Source organism: Anoplopoma fimbria, chromosome 19 (assembly GCF_027596085.1).
Source record: "Anoplopoma fimbria isolate UVic2021 breed Golden Eagle Sablefish chromosome 19, Afim_UVic_2022, whole genome shotgun sequence".
Lineage (NCBI taxonomy): Eukaryota > Metazoa > Chordata > Actinopteri > Perciformes > Anoplopomatidae > Anoplopoma > Anoplopoma fimbria.
In genome coordinates, this window is record NC_072467.1 from 6,797,021 (window position 1) to 6,816,088 (window position 19,068).

The window sequence follows — 19,068 nt, forward strand, 5'->3', positions numbered from 1 at the left end:
GTGATTTAAGTGCCATAAGTTGCTGTGTAATGATAACTTCATTCATCTTAATGTCACTGTTTATTTAAGGCTGTCACCATGACTACCACATTACTGACCATGCTGAGCCAAAAAAAAATGTTTGGATGGTTGTTAAGGAAGTCAGAAATGTACAGACGAGCCGTCACAAGATTCTGGAAACCTGAGACAACTCCAGCCCTCACCTGAAGGGAAATGTTGATTCACAGTTTTAGAGTGAAGGGAAGTTTCTCACGATATAAGTGGAAAAGGAAGGAAGTCGAGATAGTGTGGATACCATTAAACATGGGGGCTCCATAGATAAAAGCGTAACTGATCTGAAGAGATTCTCTGCATCCATTATTCTTGTCATTTCTTGGATACAGAGGATTCAAAAAGAAGCTCATAACTGGTGCCTGCTTTACCATTATAAACATTTTTTTTCTTCAGAATGTATGTATGTATGTTGGCCAAGCAGTGCAATGAGATTAAGGTAAAAACAGATGTTAGACACAGTGAAATGTGTGCAACATTTCAGAGTTTTCCATCAATGTTTTGGATCTATAAAAACTTGGAGGATAAGGTGTGTCTCTGTGAAATGGATGTGACCTCTTTCAATTGGTGGCACAGGACCACACTGATACATACGGCAAAAAAGAAAAACAGAGAGCGCAAGGGAGCAGAGACAAGGAAATCGGATGAATTGAAAATGGAGTGAGAACTGAACAAAAGACCAGATGGGCTCTCAGAAACTGTTGCTGTCAGGGGCATGAAAAGAGGAAGAGAGGGAGAGAGAGCGTGACATGGGGAGGGAAAGAGGGAAGGAGGGAGGGAGATGAGGGTAAGCAGCCAGACAGAGGGGGAGATCACCTTCTTCTTTACCATTAAAAAATGTAGAGACAGGAAGAGTGGAGAGAATGAGCAAGCGTGGCTGAGGCAGGGCGGGAGGGGAGGTGTGGCGAGTGTGGGAGAGGCAGAAGGGTGTGTGCTCACATGAACCACTCTTGCCCTTCTGCGTGTGTGCCACTAGTCAGTGTGTCTTTCAGGCAAAGAATAGAAAAGTTAGGGCAAAGTCTGAGTCAGCTCCAGCAGCTACTAGACACTCACAGCAACTCCCTCCACAGTGACAGGTTTCTTCTCTCTCTTTTTTTTTTACTGCTCTCTCACCATTCTCTCTCTCTCTCTCTCTCTTTCACACACACACAAACACACACCACAACCACCACCACCACCACCATCACCCGTCACTCCTGGCAGAGGGAAGACAGGACCAGAGGAGAACTGCTACACACCTTTACTCCCAGCTACTCACCCAGCCATCGACAGACGCTTTGCCCAGGATGTGGACGCTTGTCTTGGGGGTCACCTTTGGATTATTGGCCTCCTCCAGGTCGGAACAACTTCAAGGTGAGTGATCTGTGCCTTTGCCCAGCGGATGACTCTTTGTTGAGAGATATTTATATATATATTTATACCTTATTCGTTCGAAATTTTGCCTGGCTGGCAACACTCCTTTGTTTTCAGATTTTAGGACCAGACTGTGTTCTTGTTTTTTCAAGAACACAGTTTTTTCTTGAACCATGTTGAAAATGATGAATGAAGGTTCATGTAAAGAGAAGACAGTGAAAGAAAGAGGCTGTGCTCTGTTGCTGCTGCTTATAGAATGCATGAGTGGATGCCGGCAAGAGAGCGTGTGCTACACCAGCACAGACAGGCTTACGTCTGGCAGTCTGAGACTCCTGACAGACACAAAGGAGACAGGCGCTCTTGCTCACTATCTGTCTCACACACATTCACAGGGTATGAAGTGAACCTTATTTATCAGGGTTTTGGATGATCAGTGTAGCTTTCACATGCAGTCCTTTTCAGGTAGAAGAAGAAATAGAGTTTTTTTCTTTGCTGTGCTGATACAGCTGGAGTCTGTGCTGCCACGCTTAATGCTTTATTCTCTGACACAAAGGATGTTCCGCAATCGCTCTAGCTGCACTCCATAAGTCTCCCTTGTTTCTCTTTGTCTCTCACTCATGTGCTTTCTGTGTAAGGTTTTGATTGGATTTGTTGCTCGGAGCAATATGTCTCTGGAGGGGAAGTTTGTACTGAATCTAACAGGTCTGGGTTCGCATTGCTTCTTCCCTGAGGAGGTGGTGGTGGAGTTGTTCACAAAGACTTCCTCTGGCACTGGGCCAAAGAACAACCAGCATCAAGCTATAAATTTGACCAGTATTTAAAGAAAAAAAAGAGACTGCCTTAACAGCTTGTATGTGCACTGTACGTGGGAAGAGGAAAGGGGATGGAGCCACTTCCCGCCCTCCCTCCTTTCAGAAGAGTTGTGAGCTTTTGTGTGTTTTTGTGTACATACCTCTATATTTGAGTGTTGGGAGTAATTGGTGTCTGGCTAGAGGGGGCCTGCGGTTGTTAGATCCCATCTTGGTGCAATCCTTGTCTTTGAAACTTAAACCTGTAGCTTTTCCCCAAACCACATCATTAAGAGCAGGACTCATGGACTTGTGGCTGGCCAGTTAACCAAGATGAGATTTGTGGAGAGTTTTTTACGAGACTGCCTGTATGCTCACATATAACATATTTGAGCATGAATGATTATACAAAAAATGTGTGGATAAATGCAATTTGACTGTAGGCTGTTTTTCCCAGTAGTTGATTTAATTAATTTCATCCACTGAAATTCATACATAGCTGAATGACTTCTGCATGAGTGTTGACAATGAATACAAGGTATTCTTTCTTGTAATAAATTGAACAATCTGCCAATGAAACAAGAGGAAATTTGCTTTGGAAGATTTCTTGAAATAGGATGCATTATTTAGGTTTTCAAGATGAATAGAGATCTTTAAATAACTTTTAAGGGAATGTCATTATGAGCTATATTTCACTAGTACTATGAAGTGTTGTGTGTTATAACAGGCCTGTAATGCACACATGAAGTATTTCTTCACCTAACAAGATACTCAATATGCATTGCCTAAAAACAAGTGCATATATCTCATTGAAATGTTACTTGTTAGGTGATAGTGTCTTAAATCAAGCGTTATGAGATATGATATTCAATTACACAAATAAACTTGCACAGCTGTGATAAAATTGAGAATTTTTTCTTGTTCCCAGCACCAAGAGATTCAGTGATGATCAGATGATCAGACTGACAACATATGTAGGGCTTTCAACACGGCCAAAACTCTCAGTAACTTTATCTGATGGGTAAGGTTAGTGCTCTTGTATCTTTTGAGTTTATAGTAGGTCTAAGTCCTGCTTCCTCTATGCAGTGGATTAGTCTCTCTCTCTTTCTCTCTCTCACACAAACACAGACAAACACACAAACTCAGATGCATGCATTAAGGCCAACCGGACCGCTGGACTTCCTGCGAATGCGGCTGTGTTTGCCTCATTGGCGTGACAACCCTTCCTGCATGCACCCGTGTCATGTTTCAAGGTGAGGGGTGGTCGGTGGGCCTGTGGACTCGGACTGGGCCCTGACAAAGAGGGCTTGTGCCTGTACAGGTCTGAGCACCCTATCCTGCCACCTGAGACTCTCAGGCACGTGTTTGCCTTCTCTACAAATGTACCCTCCTCTGCAAATACACCACCCTGAAGCAGAATGGCCAGCACCAATATCTTAAATAACTCCTCTCCTCTTTTCATTTTTGTTTCTATACCCAGTGTCTTTGACACTGATTGAACTGATCTTAAATGTTGCGGGGGTCCTCATATTCCAGGTTTCGTCCACATCTCTTTGAGTAGAGTTAAATCTTCTAAATACTTTTTAAAACCTTCTTGTGAGTTTCATGCTCATATCCATACTCCCCCCGCATGCTCTCCCTCCTCATATAACCTACACTAAAGTCTTTGTGTCCATGGGAAAACTGCTCAGGAAGAGCAGGGATTTACAATCTCACTGTATCATCAGGCAGAGTAGCAGATTTCCTTTCCTTTTAAGTACAAAAAGCATGTTTACACATAATAATGCTAACAAAAACAGACAATGAAATACTTCTGCAATGTCAGGAATGTTTCAAAATGTGTCATTTACACTAAAGGCTTCTTTATTTTTAATTGTGAATGTTTAAAAAGAATGTTGGAGGTCAAATTTCTTATCACAGATGATCTATTTGGATTCATTGAACCCTTCTTTTTCATTAAAGGGAGAGCTTTAAGGGTAATGCTTCTAAAAAAACATGTAATGTAATTGAACTTGCCTTCTCTATTTAAAAGGAAGCTGCTTTATAGATGGAGGTGGAGGGAGACAGAAGGTGATAAAGGAACTCGCACATTCAAAAGAAAATCAGATAGCTAGAGTCCTTCTTGTGACCTTCAGTTAATGTTGGTTAGTAATTGGTGTGTGTGTGTGTGTGTGTGTGTGTGTGTGTGTGTGTGTGTGTGTGTGTGTGTGTGTGTGTGTGTGTGTGTGTGTGTGTGTGTGTGTGTGTGTGTGTGTGTGTGTGTGTGTGTGTCTGTGTGTGTGTGTGTCCACATGTCTGCGCGTCCCCAAACATATTTGCACCATGTATCGTGTTTCACCTGTCCCGCTGGCCCGTTGGACTTTGTTTGTGAACAGTGGAGGGAAAAACATACCTGCTGACAGAGCAACTTCACTCAAGTGTGATAATGCAGGACACTGGAGCATTGTGGGAGTTATGGTCTCCAAACCAGCTGATGAACTATGGCTAAAAGGATGTTACAGTAGTAGTGGAATGTACACTGTTTGTTCTAGCATGGGATTCCTGCACGATGTTATGAGAACTTCCACTACAACATTTTCAGTAAGGTGTATCTGAGGAAGATAAGTGGATAGCCACTGTTTTCTATGTATTAATCTTGACATCAAGAGCAACGGGCTCTCTTGCTGTGCTCCATGCTGTGTCGGGGCTCTCCAAAGGAAATGATCAGCCAACGTTCAAGTGTGTGTTTGTGCATTTGCATCTGTGATCTGCTTATGTTTTTGAGCATCTGCATGCAGGGGGTAATTTGTTCTTTATTGCAGGCTGGAAAAGACAAACAGAGAGAAAGTGAAGCGAGAGTGGAGATTCAGGCTTGTCTATTACTTCTAGAGCAGCTGGAGGTTTTGGCAAGAAATTGTAGTAAAGCTCTCTTTCTCTCAGGTTCTGTACAATCACACTTTGCAGTATCCTTGGTTTCAACTCTATTAGGTGACAATGGAGCCTTTGGGAGAGTCAGTGCCTTGGCATAGCAGGCTTGTCAACTGTATAAAGACAACCATGACCGTTCCCTCTGCATACTAATTCAAAGTCATGTTTTTAAAGAAACATATATTCACGTGAGAACAACTGCTTAACTTTAACTCTCTATTAGCATAACTTGGCCATAATTTAACTCAGCCAAAGAACACCGCTCTCCTCACAGGTTGCCATGCATCACCTATATTCCCCCGGGTCCTAAGACCCTACAAGTAGAGCTTCTTGTTGTCATCAATCGAGCATACCTTGAAAATATATGTACAAACATACATTTATAACAAATACCACACTAATGTTCGCTGCTCAGATTCATGTCGGCCCCCTTTTAAGCTCACTGATGGTAAGCTGTGCTCCCTTTGATCCCTCTGGGCAGGTTTGCAAGGCCAGGACTGTTGTCTTGTTTTTCACCCCTTTTCTTTCAGGGACACTGTGCCATGTGGCAGCATGTGTTGAGATACTTTCAGTTGTGTGTGTGTGTGTGTGTGTGTGTGTGTGTGTGTGTGGGTGTGTGTGTGTGTGTGTGTGTGTGTGTGTGTGAGTGTGAGTGTGAGTGTGAGTGGGTGTGGGTGTGAGGGTGTGTAGGAGAATGAAGAGAGGAAGAGAGAGAGAGAGAGCGAGAGAAGCAACTGCAAGAGCCACTAACAGCAGAGAGCTTAACTTCCTGCTGCTGCTAGTGTTCTGTTCACTCATAACTGCCAGTGGAAAAAGGGTGGGGGATGGGACTTTTTTTTAAATCTCATCTGGTCTTTTAGAGATGAGGTTTTCCCTGTATTAAATAATTGAACACGCCCACAACATAATAACATAACATAACACAATCATTTCGTAAAAGCTTTACTTCAAAGTTGCATCTCCAGTGGGATAAAACTAAATATTTAGTTGGGATGAACCTTTACTAAGTCAAATCCAATAAGTAACTTCTTTCTTTCATTTACATGCCTCAATGCAGGAGTCAATTTCATGATGCAGCCTGGAAAATCAGAACAGTTAACAGTGTCCTTCCTTCTTTGCTGAGGCTATAGCTGAACAATTTAGCATTATGGAGTATTTGATCACAATGTGAGCACATGCTGTTCAATGTCACACAACCTAATAGAGCAACAACAACAACAACAACAACACAAACCCCTGAGTTGATTTCATTTCTCTCAAAAGCAGTCCCAATAAGGCTTCACAAATGTAGTATACATTGCAGGACAATTACATTATGTTGTTCAGGCAATTAATTGGTCTAGTAGTTTTGATATTGTGAGGGAGCAGGTTTTACAAGTTTTGTTGTTTTACTTTATTTGTTCAAATACTGCTTAGTAGGTGTGGGTGCACGTTTTCCTGTTTGCCAGGCTTCACCACATGAATCTCATGAGAAAGATTGCTTTGTGGTATTTCCCTGTGCAAATCCGGTGTTGTTTCTTGGTGACTTAGCATGAGACATCTTTCACATCCTGTGCATCTGTCACTATGATAGCACATTTTAAGAAGCACCAAACAGATAGATAGATAAGTGCAGATATTGGTTTCCTCCGTGCATGAACTGTTTGGATTCCAATCAATATTCAAATGACATCTGGCTTTTGTGGTAAAGGATCCTACTTTTAATTTTTCTTATGCATATTATTGTCACGTTTTATGATAATAGGATATGATACCCACCAATTTTTTATTTATTTTGAGAGTTATGACAATCTTGCAGCAAGGTGTCGAATCATCATCTGCTAGGCCTTCATATCAGTTTCTTGATACATTTTGCATGGTCGATAATACATTTTATGACTTCTTCCATTTCCCATGACCTCTCATGACCTCATGCCCTCATGCCCTCTCATGTCCAATCATGACCTCTCATGCCATTAATAATGGAGATTACATGCTTTTAAAAAATAGCATTCAGTAGACTTTCACTAAACTGTTTTTTTCTGGGGGGGGGGCATGTCAAGATGGCTATATATAGAAAAAATGACAGGTAAATGTTCAGCATAAGGGGTGTGCCCATCTCCCGAGACTCTTCCCAGGTGGTGTCTCTCTCTTTCATTTTCCTTGCAAATGATCAACTGCTCGTATTAGGAAAATCCCCAGGTGTTCTGAAACTCTGAAATGTACTTTTTTCATATAGACATATAGATAATTGAAAGTGATATACCTGTTTACACTTACCCATGCTGCCTGTTCATCTGCTCATTTGCAAGTCCTAGTTTGTGTTTTTGTTTTAGTTTCAGTGAGGGAAAGTCATTTCCCTGAGGTTATTCCTTTAGTCAAGCAAACTTAAGCAAATAGGCTGAGTTTCACAGAGAGACACACTTTGGTAGTGACATTTTCACTTGTTATGGCACGATTGAGTCTTTATTTACAAGACATCTAGCACAGTGTATGTCTATGTGCCTACCTTTGTCAAACGTTCTTTGTCTTTAAGCGCTATGTGTACTCCGCTTTGATCACTTTGTTTTGAACTAAAATGACTTAGAAGGACCTTGGGGCTAAACACATTAGATGAATCTGCTGCCTGTCTCAAGACTCTTCTGTGCTTCTCTCCCAGAGAACTCATCTGAACAGTCAGTCGCTTCATGACTCGACATCGCGCCAGTAGGCTATAGATTAAGATTTGACTTACCATATATTTTAAGCATCAAAGCGCACCATCAGAGTGTCAGAAAGCAACAACTGAATCTTCTGAGTGGAACACATGGCAGTTGAATTAAGTTAGAATTTTTAAAAAATTAAGAAAAATAAAATTATTTCAGTTTAGTCCTCTAAAATCAAAATTTCGGTCTGTGTTTCCCTGTTACTGGCTAGAAATTATTTGGACATAACATGTCAAGTGACAGATTCTGCGACACTGAACTTATATTTTGTCCTTCTCGTTCCCTACAGTGAACTCCCGCAGCTGCAGCTATGCCGGGGTATTTCTTGCTGAGGGAGCGAGCCGTCACTCCCTGAACTTTGACGCAGCTCGAAAGGTGTGTGAGCAGCAGGAGAGCAACTTGGCGAGTACAGAACAAATCCTGGAGGCCTATGATATAAACATGGAAACATGCAGGTGAAACTACAAGCCTCTGTTTAATAATTACCTTTATTGATTGCTGTGAGGAAGACTTTTTTATTTACTGACGACTTTTTAAAAAATCAATTCAATGCTTGTTGAATACAGAGTTCATTATTTAAGCTGTAAGACATGAAAGGAATACAGAACATTTATTATGTAACATTTATGGACCCCATATTCTCAAGTTCTTGCCATGAGTGCAGCCCTCTCACATCTTTTAACATGTCAACCTTTGGATCGCCTTCAGTTCCGTCACAGGTTATACTGCTCCGACCTTAATCTTAATAAAACCCACAATTGAACTTCAAATTGAAATACACTTGGTCTCCATTGTTGCACTTCATCCAACGATTTAAAACCAGAAAAGAAGAACAAGGTCTTCCAGTTTTACAATATGTTAACACCATGTTTGTCATGTGGTAGACATCACGTAGACTTCCAATCAAATAAACCATCATCTGCTACGCAAGTTTTTCTCTACTTCTCTGAGCAATGTGAATTACTTCGGTTTTTAGTATGATGTTATGTGTTTAGACCTGAGATCCTGTATCAACAAATGTCTCAAATGTGTAACAAATTGTGACAAATATGTTTTCTAATAATAATAATAATAATAATAATAATATTGTTGTGTCAATTAAGATACGGCTGGACCAGCAATATGAGCATTGCCATACTCAGACACTCGTACCATGAAAACTGTGCAAACAACATGACAGGCTTCATAATTAATTCACAAGATCCTGAAGAACCCTTTGATGCCTACTGCTTCGATGAAACAGGTGACAACGTCAACAGGAAGTAGTTACATTTAATCATCAATGAAAGCTGATAATAAAATAGACAGTCTGCATTGCGTAGACCTGCTGTTATTTGCCCTCCCATTTTTGCTAACGTCTATTTTCTGTTTCCCCATTTGCCAGCTGGTCCTGGTCAGAACTGTACCAAAGAATTTAGAGTAACGGTAACCTTAACTTCAGAAGCACCAGGTAAGTACAATATACACATTAACACTCACCTTACTTTAATACATATAGTGCACATTTGTCACCATTTATCAAACATTTAAGCACTGATATATTGTAGAGTGAAACCAAAAAATTATAGATTGAAAGCAGTGTAACTTGTTTATCATTAGACCAACTGAAATATTGTACAGGATGTCAATATTTCAATACATGAAAAATGTCAGGTTATTATCATATTTTGCATCTGCCATGGAATTGAACTTAAACATATTTAGAAATTCAAAATGCTAAAGTGCAGCAAGCAGGACAATACTAATTTTGTGCTGTATATTTATATAGGAACTGCAGTGTGCCATTCCTTTAATGGCTCTCTATGATTGTATTGTCTGACGAGACATTATTCAATTATTTGGCTATATTATATTATATTGCTAAGAAATGGTTAATGTTGTTCTTACAAAACATATCAAAAGTAATGTATGACTAAAACCATGCATGGCCCTTTTTACTCTCCAATCAGCTGAACCAAAGCCTCAGGCCTCAACATCAGCAGAGGGCCAGGAAGTGACCACTCCAAAAACACGACTCGAGGATGCTTCTGGTAGTGAGGATGCTAACCGTACGGCTAGGGATGTGATCGAAATGACCACCACTAATCTCATAGGACTGAATCAAGACGAGCCAGATGATGCCACCGAAAACCCCTTTGGAGGGAGTGAGGACAGCACTGTGAGGTTCACTCCTACAGAGTTTGATCGGATCACTGGATCAGGGATGATGCCACCCACTGAAGAGGAGGGAACCTCTCCAACTGACGAAACACAACTTCTTACTGACAATGAGCAACATATACAAACAAAGAAGCCTGATGGAGATGATACCACAACAAAGCGTAAGAAAAAACACAAGCAAAACCAGCACATAGCTTCTACATTCAAGGCACAAGTTGAGTTGTGTTCAACAAAGTATTGGGTGAATGCAACACCTGAAAATGTAATGCGTTCCTGTATAATAACCATGCACTAAAAAGGTTCTGGTGGCTCCTTTGTTCAGTTTAGGTTGAGATTCTATCTGAAAGAATTAGTGCTGATTCAACACCGTAGTAACACTTGGATTGCATTATGCAGCTTACTTATTAATGCATGGAAACATTTCTAAAGAACAGCACTTCCTGGCATCAGATGTAACAGGTTTTGGGTGGAGTGGAGTAACTTTAGGAACACATGACGCCCCCTTGTGTTAGGTTGAGCTGTGGAGTGGATTTGTTACAAACAGGCCTCAGTGATTTTTCTTCTATATGTCTGGGATGAATTACAATCCGTCTCAGCATATTCAACAAACGGATCAAATGCATAAAAGTATGCATTGATGGCATTAATATATATACACTTACATTTGCTTTACAATTACATTCAAATCAAATTAATAAATCAAATTAGATGGATTTTCAGACAACTAACAGGAATAGAAATAACTTTTTATTTAGCTTGAATGGTGCCACAAAGCCTGCAGCCTTACAGAAATCTGAATTTGGACTTTAATTATGGCAATATAAAGTTAAATACAGTACATTCTTTGTGATACAGCCAAAAACACATTTCAATATTTTATCTAGTTTTGTCTATGATTGGGTTCTTCTGAGTTAAATTTGTCAGTGAATGACCTAAATGTGAGATGACTTAAATGTTTACCTTTTGTTTTATTGACATGCAGCTCCACAAGAACAACCTAATGGCAAAGGACAGCATGATCACCAGAACGACAGTTCATCGGGTGAGCAGCCACATTACTTTTCATACATTTCTTACACCCCGAAGTCCATAGTTAGCCAGACAAATAAGACCATGTTGGAAACATGCACCCCTAAATGGATTCAATCTTTATTTCTTACTGTCCCAGCTTTAATATTGTCGACGCATGGCTTGTTATTTCTCCCTCCAGGCTGGCTGGTTATAATTCTAGTGATTGTGGTCGTTGCTATTATTCTTCTCCTGTGCGCAGCTGTTGCCATGAGAAAGAGGTATGAATTTTATTGCTATTCTTTTTTTTCATCTTGCACTAAAAGAGCTGTCATGTAACGTGTTTTGGACAGAAACATTGCCCGCTGTTTGCCTTTCTGTGCACAGTAGTCAATAGTCACTGTTCAAATCTTATTTGCTGCAGACTGGGGCATACAAAAACAAAAATAAATCAATAATATATAATAAATAATCTGAATGTACTCTTGTAGCTTGTGCGGCAAACAGCAGACCCTGATGATCACATCCAAAGACGGCGGCGAGGGCAACGGGGCTGCAGCATCAGCATCCAGCTCCCACGCCCAGGAGAGAGAGCAGGAAATGGTGACCCTCATGAACAAGGAGAAGATCCAGGAGAACGGCAACACAGAGGAGTTCACCGTCATCACACTAGAGGAGTCGCCAGATAAAGAACAGCTGGCTTGAGAGAAGAGTGTTGAGGCAGGAAGAAAAGAGTAAGTGAGGATAGGGAAGGTTAGGATTAGGATCTGGTTGGGAGATTGGATGGGTTGGGGGTTGGGGCTCCAAACACTGGGGGGAAACTGCTTTGGTGGCCAGCACTGGATGTGTGTGTTATTTAGAAAGATTGTCTAACTAAGGTATAATGTTGTACTGGGTCTGCAGGGTCTTTCAAACCAACACATGCATAATTTTGTTTGACTGGTATGCCGGGTTAGCTAGGACTGAGTGGCAGTCAAAGAGCATCATACAAGGGTGGGGAATCATGCGTTGATGCAGCCGGTTGTGTGAATGTGTTTTGTGTCAGTTATTTGTGTTTGTGAGCTGTATGCTTTGTTGATGATGGGGCCGGATAGACATGGGTTTTAAATGGAGGGGTGATGGGGGTCTAAATTAAGAAGAAGATATCGATGACAAATTGTCCTCTTTTTTATCTATTTGGTGAATCCTAAATTGTATGGCCTTTCATCCTAAATGAGAAATGACAGATGAATGATGAAACCAGGCTTATTTTATTTGTGGTATTGCAGATATAAGAAATAATAATTTCGAACAAAACAACCCTGAATGTTTTACACGTGTTTCATCTCCTTATTTTGTTTGTTTATCATTGTAACTTTGTGTATATTTCATACATTTCCTGTGGACTAGAGTTTTTTTCTCCATTTTCAAGATGATGGGGGATGTCACTATCTTAATGTATGCAGCTTTGAGGCCCATTTTTCTTGGTCTCTGTATATAACGTATATGTTTTGAAAATGCCTTAGCAATAGCTGCCAGTGCTTTTGTTGTTTGATAGAAAGGGTCACTTATCCCTTTTAAATTAAGGAATGTGTCATTTTTTGAGAGTTATTTTATTAGAAATCAGTACCTCCGAAGGAAACATTTGTGAAGAAATTTTGCAATAGTCAGAGTGGAGTGGATATTGTATGAATTAACTTGATGTATAGCATCCAAAACTGTGCAATTAATGCATCACTGAAATCAGTTATTATGGTATACATTTATATTGGGTAGGGAATAATGATGATTAAGTCCGAAATGTTATCCTGAGGATAAGTAGAATTATAAAAAGTATGTATACATACTATATATAAACAGTGTGTACATTGATTTGGGAAAAAGAAAGCGCAAAACAAAGAATAGGATAAATTCATCATCTTTTGAGTGCAAAATATAAGCTCAATTGTGTCGTCTCCGTGCTCTCGAGAGGGAGGGGTGTGATGAATGAAGCCTGTGTGCTTGCCCAGGCCCACATGTGCCAGTCCCTGTACATTTCACACATGTAAACTAAATGCTGCAGTTTTTCTACTATATATCATACATTGTTTCATATCAATATTATTTCCTGTGTGACAGTATTTTTTTCTGGTTTTCAGCATGAAAACGCTGAATTACATACAGTGATTGCAAAAAGATTTTTTTGTTTGTTTCTGACTTTTTCCCTGCTTTCACTCTCTTGATTTCTTTTCAAAAAAAGTAGCAAATGTACTAGTTTAGGAAGGTTTTATGACAAAATAACAAAAGATGTTGCTGAAAAGATTTGTAATGTCATGGATGAAAATAAATGTGCATAGAAAGAGATGTGCGGGAATGTGGTGTGTTCACTCGTTAATTACTCTGTATGTGTGAAGACAAAAAGGAGCGAGTGATTGACATGACAGTGGGATGCTAGTAGTCATTACATTTCCCCACATAAGAAGAAGTACGGTTTCTATGGCACCAGGGTCGTGATGTGAGAATATGTTGATTCAGGAAACAAAGATAAGATAAAGACAACCATTTTGAAAGATAGCGGTGCAATTTTTCCATACATTTTCCATTTATGAGTTTTCTTATGTCATAATATACTATGACTTTTTCATGGCACTCTATACTATGACTTTTTTATGGCATACTATATTATAGGGCTGGGAATAGGTACTCAATAGTATTAAAACTTCTCTAGTCAAACGAAACCTGTAATCGATCCATTTTGTGCCCAGATCTATAAAAATGACTACTGTAGAGATCATTAATGGAAAGATGATAAAAACTAAAATGTGGTAAATACATCAATTAAAATGTTAACTAATAAACTTCTGCCAGGAAAGGTTCTTAAGACCCCTAGGGTCACTGAGTGCTTTGACTCTCAATTTACCATGTGTCTGGACATAGAAAAAGTAAAGTTTAAAAAATAAAAAAAAGAGTCACAAAGAGGTCAATAAATGTCATAGTATATAGTATTTCATGAAAAGAGTATAGTGTACCATTATAAATTAATAAAAAAGTTACAGTATATTATGCCATAAAAGTTTCATAGATAATATCGTAGTGTTGTATTATAGAGGAGTCATAAAAATATAAAATAATAAAAAAATAAAGTAGGTCATATAAGAGGAATACAAAATATTCTAAAAGGGCATTATAGTATGCCATAAAAATTCATAGTATAGTATGCCATAAAAAAATGTATGTTATAGCATGTCAAAAAAAGTCATAGTATATTATTTTGGAAGAGGTCATATAAAAGTCTAGTATAGTACGTTGGAAAAGCCGGAAAAAAATAGTCCTTGTTTAGTATGTCAGAAAAGTCATAAAGAAAACCATGGTATAGCATTTCAAAAAATGTCATCGTATAATATTTTGAAGGATTTTATTTGGAAAAGTCGTAAAAAATTATAAAAAGTCATGGCGTTGTATGTAATGAAAAAGTAATAGCATAGTATAACATGCAAGGGACAAAGTATGGAATGTTAAGTTAGAATGAAAAGTTATATTAAAGTCCTAGTATAATATATATCGAAAAGTAATGTAAAACGTCATAGTATAGCAGGTAAAAAAAGTCATAGTTTGGTATGTCAAAAAAGTAAATGTAAAGTATGTCAAAAAACTAATAGTATAGTACGTCAAAGTAAAGTTTGCTGAAAAAAAACGTTAACTAAAAAAAAGTATTTTGAAGGAAGTTATATAAAAGTCATAGTATAGTATGTTGAAAGAAATCATCATCATCAATTTTTTTATAGTATAGTATGCCAGGAAAATATCATAAAAGCAGTAACAGTATATAGTCTGTCATAAAGAAAATCACAGTATAGTAAAAAAAAAAGTAATATTCCTCAAAAAATAAGTATTTTCTTTGCATTTTCTTTGTTTTCCCTATTTTACCGTAAACATACCGAACTGTGACCCAAAAAACGAGGTATAGTTTCAACGATGAATTTTGTGTACAGTTACACCCCAACTAGCTCAACAGTGGTCGAGTCCTTCAGCCCTAGCTGTAAGAAAATAAAATAAATACTTTGTATTAATTCCATCAGGATGCAGTTTTGGTTTGATTACATTTTGCTACTAAAGAGTAAATAAGAAGGTGTCCATCTCTAGATCTATTTTTATTATTGTAGTAAAATTATACTCTCAACTTCTTATACAGATTATTATGAATTCATATATTTACATATTATATGAATCTTAATGAACAAGATCAAGAACTCATAAATAACACAACAAGGTTATTCTTTTGGTTTGCAAACTAAAACAACAACCAGTTTCTCGGGACTAATGTTAGATATGTTGTGCTATTTCATTACACTTACTACTTTTAACTATTGGCTCTGACATGTCTGAAATTATCAAAATCCCCAGGATTCTGGTTAATAATTCTGGTTAATAACCCATGGTTAATAACGCCCTTACACACAACATCTGTGTGCTGTGAGAAAATACAAAGTCACTTCATTAAACTGCACAAATAATTGAAACGTTAACGTTATAGAAATGAATCTAGGCTACAGGCTCGGCTAACGTTAAAGGTTTAATTTCCTACCCTGGTAACGTTCATTTTGGACGTAATTTGATATGTAGCTACAACTTAAAACTTTCTACCGTTTGCTGGTGGGTACAGTTGAAACTAACTACATTTCTTGAACTACTATCCCTCTGTTTAAAATTTGATTCTGTACAACTCTCAGAGGGTGATAGAAACCTTATGGATTTGTGCATCAGGTGGTTTGTGGTATGAATGACAGCATTTTTTAAATTTTCAGCTCGTGTTTTTCTTTGGCACTATTGGAATTTCAATTATTACTAATTTCTTATTATTCTCGGGATAAAGCATAAACAACAAGGCACACTGGAGATGCTAAATAATAGCCAATAACAGATGATTGTTAATTTCAATCTATTTAGCCCTACCTTAGTAATCAAAATTATAATAGTTGACATTTGCCTGTGTTCCAATACGACACATTAATTCTTTGCATTTAGTAATGTTTTGAGAATATTACATCAGTAAAAGCTAGATTGCCTTGACTGCTTGTGAGTTGTCATAACACCAACTGAACGACAGAAACAGACGTGAAAATTGTTTATCTGTGTGTGTGACAGTTATGTGACAAGATGTAAAAAGGAAAATCACACAAACAAAAGACACATTTTTAGTTATGAATCAACATTTATTAGTTATATTTGTATATGTACACCAAAGGTACAACACTTATTGATATGTAGAAACATTTTTTATGTATACCATAGACCGAGGAAATAATTCATGTATTTTTTTGTCTTTTCTCATTAGTGTATCTCCCCCACACATACGCTCTGCCTTTACATCGAAATTACAACAGCTTTACAAAGAGGAAAGGCCTAGAAAAGTAAGATCAGGAAAGCAAGTTGTTGGCAGGAGTAAGACGGGTTATCAGCTCTGTTTAGGAGTGTCTTCAAAAAGACACATTTCAGTAGAAAAGGACAAGATTGAAGATATACTGGCTCTTTGTTTGAAATACTGTGTCAATCAAATCCCATTTCATCAGTACTATATAGCTCAGCTCCAGTTCCAGGAGTTTGTTAGTGCATATTGTTTCTGTGTAGAAAGCAAAAAAAAAGGCAAGTGGAGTAAAGGCAGTTTGCCAAGTGGGATTTCTATAAACCTCCATAATGTTGATGGCACGTCGACGGTCAAATGTGTGAAGATGTGGCGTGTAAACAAGGTAACGCAGAACGTAAAGATCTAGATATCCATGTCTTGCAGCTTTAAATGCACATGCACCGGGTAAACAAAGATGCCTGAGACTAAAGCCAGTTTTCTTCATTGAAAAGACAAAATGGTTCAGATGAGTCACCTGAGGAATGTTGCTTATACTGTAACAGGCATCAGAATGCATCAAATGTTGTTTGTTCTTTCACTTAAATCAACTACTAGGCTACGTTTTTCTCCTCACTCTATCCTACATACAGGGCACATTTGACCTTTTCTTTATTTGTCTCTCTTTTCTGCAACCTTTAGCACAGTAATTCCCACCCAAATATATCTCATGTTGGCCCCCTTTTTTTTAAACCAAAAACTTCCCCTCACTCTCTTTCTATCTCTCTCTTTCTCACTCTGTTTCTTTCTCAAACAGCATTTTCTTCAGGATCACTGTAATTTCCAGAAAAGTCTGCTTCGCCACTGAACAGAACAATTATATATTTATTTATGTACAATGAAAATGAATGCACACTGCTTATATCTTCATGAACAAACATTCAAAACTCTTACATTAGATTCAAAAAAAGATATTTATATATTGGTGTGTGACAGGTAAGTAAAACATCTAGTTAACAGCTATTAGAGAATAGAAAAACAAGCAATTTATTACACGGTTTCCTCTCTATACATTTTCTCTAATCTAATTTTACTCAGGACATAGATGATATATTTTTTTTCTAAAGGATTCCATTAAAAATGTCACAGTAATGAAACTATATTCCTATTACCATTTCAACGCCCCCAAAAAGAAAACAAAAGGAAAAAAACAAACAAAGAAAAACATCTGTTACCTACAATATATACACAAAGTGCAAGGAGGCACTTCAAAATATCATGCTTTAAGATAGTGGTTCAAAAAATAATCATCATTTCATTTTATTCATGCTTCTAAAACCGTGAGTTTGAACATAATAGTGGTCCAACACTCAATCCCCATTGATGATAATATGGTCTGTATTGTCTCCTTACTGGAGAGATTTTTTTATTTTCCTGAAGATCAAGAGGTCGAAAGATCTGGCTGGAAGGGCCTGATAGGGTGTCAGTGCTGTGCTCAGCAGCTCGCTGATTACAATTAGAAATGTAGTGACCTTCCAGGTTTAAGAGTGTTTGCGTGTGTTTATATGTGTGCATTTAAAGTAAAGGTGAATGTGTGTGTGTGTGTGCGTGTACATGCTTGTTTTTGTGTGTAAGGTTGTGCTTTAGTCTGTGCAGTGTGTATGGCAGAACACAAAGTGCACTCTGTTGTATCAGAGCACACTTGTTAGCCAAGTTTAAATAAAAAAGCAAAGTTGAAAGACATCTTCTGAGAGTGTGTTTCAGGAACTAAAGGACATAGTGCTGTGCTAAGTGTTTTGTTAAGTTTCTTAGTCTTACTCTTATTGACATTTGTTGTTGGCATTTGTTTGAAGTGAACATCTTCAAGGCAAGGTTGTTACTAAGCACAAACGAAAAGAAACAAGCAGAAGAGAAGGACATAATACTGATAAAGAAATCAAATCCACAGCCACATCACAGAAGTCTTACCCTTTCACTCACACAGGCTAAAAAAAGATAACAGCCAGTAGTCCAGCTTTGTTTCTGTGATTGCAGGTCTTTTTAAGCTATTTGGTTCTATGAGAGGAATATATTCTTATTACCTGATAGTGAGCAACATTCTGGCATAATGCATGTGAAGTGTCCATTGTCCTAAAAACGTTTTCGAACCCATATGGACCCACAGCTGCAGCATCTAGGGTTTGTAGAAACAGTCTTGAGCTCTTGTGGCTAAAATATATGGTTGTTTACCTTTTTTTAGGTCTGGCTAAACAAGAAGCTGGAAAGCCTCCCGGAAAAGTGTTAAATCAATGTTCTGTCTCTGTTTGTGCAAGCCAAGAATCCTTCTGTCAGCCAAGCTTTGCACTACTTCGTCCTCCGTTTCTTTTTTTTTTATGTTCTGGTGGTTCACCTTGTGTACTCTGTCAGTAATAACTGTGTATGTGCTTTCAGAGAGTATGCAGGTTGAGTATCATTCAATAGCACAGTATGTGTTATGAAACTTCCCTTTCCATTATATTATCATATAATGTAATTGCTGTCTTCCACAAGGACATTTACAGTAAACTGTCACCTTTTTCGAGGTCAATGCTTGGGAAAGATGCCGCTAAGAGCACATTTTTTGAAACTTTATAGTGATGAAGTAAACATTTTAGGGTTACACATTTTTTTCCATGTTAAAGAGTAAACATACAAGCCTGAGTATCTTCCGCTGTCCCTTATTGTGTTTTTAAATTCTAAAATTTCAACTTGGAATACAATATGTGTTGACATGAAACATTAATGTGCATGACTTTGATTATGCCACTGACTGAAAAGTATCCTCATTGGCTTTATTTGT

General features: G+C 38.2%; 1 protein-coding gene across 1 annotated transcript; it reads left to right on the forward strand.

The window, feature by feature from the left end:
- The first annotated feature begins 937 nt into the window (after window positions 1–937).
- On the forward strand, window positions 938–13,273 carry cd44b (CD44 molecule (Indian blood group) b). The gene is made up of 8 exons (XM_054620075.1): window positions 938–1,404; window positions 8,073–8,238; window positions 8,887–9,026; window positions 9,168–9,233; window positions 9,733–10,104; window positions 10,926–10,985; window positions 11,154–11,232; window positions 11,443–13,273. The coding sequence occupies exons 1-8, from the start codon at window positions 1,338–1,340 to the stop codon at window positions 11,654–11,656; spliced, it is 1,164 nt and encodes a 387-aa protein (XP_054476050.1). The 5' UTR covers window positions 938–1,337; the 3' UTR covers window positions 11,657–13,273.
- The last annotated feature ends 5,795 nt before the right edge of the window (window positions 13,274–19,068 follow it).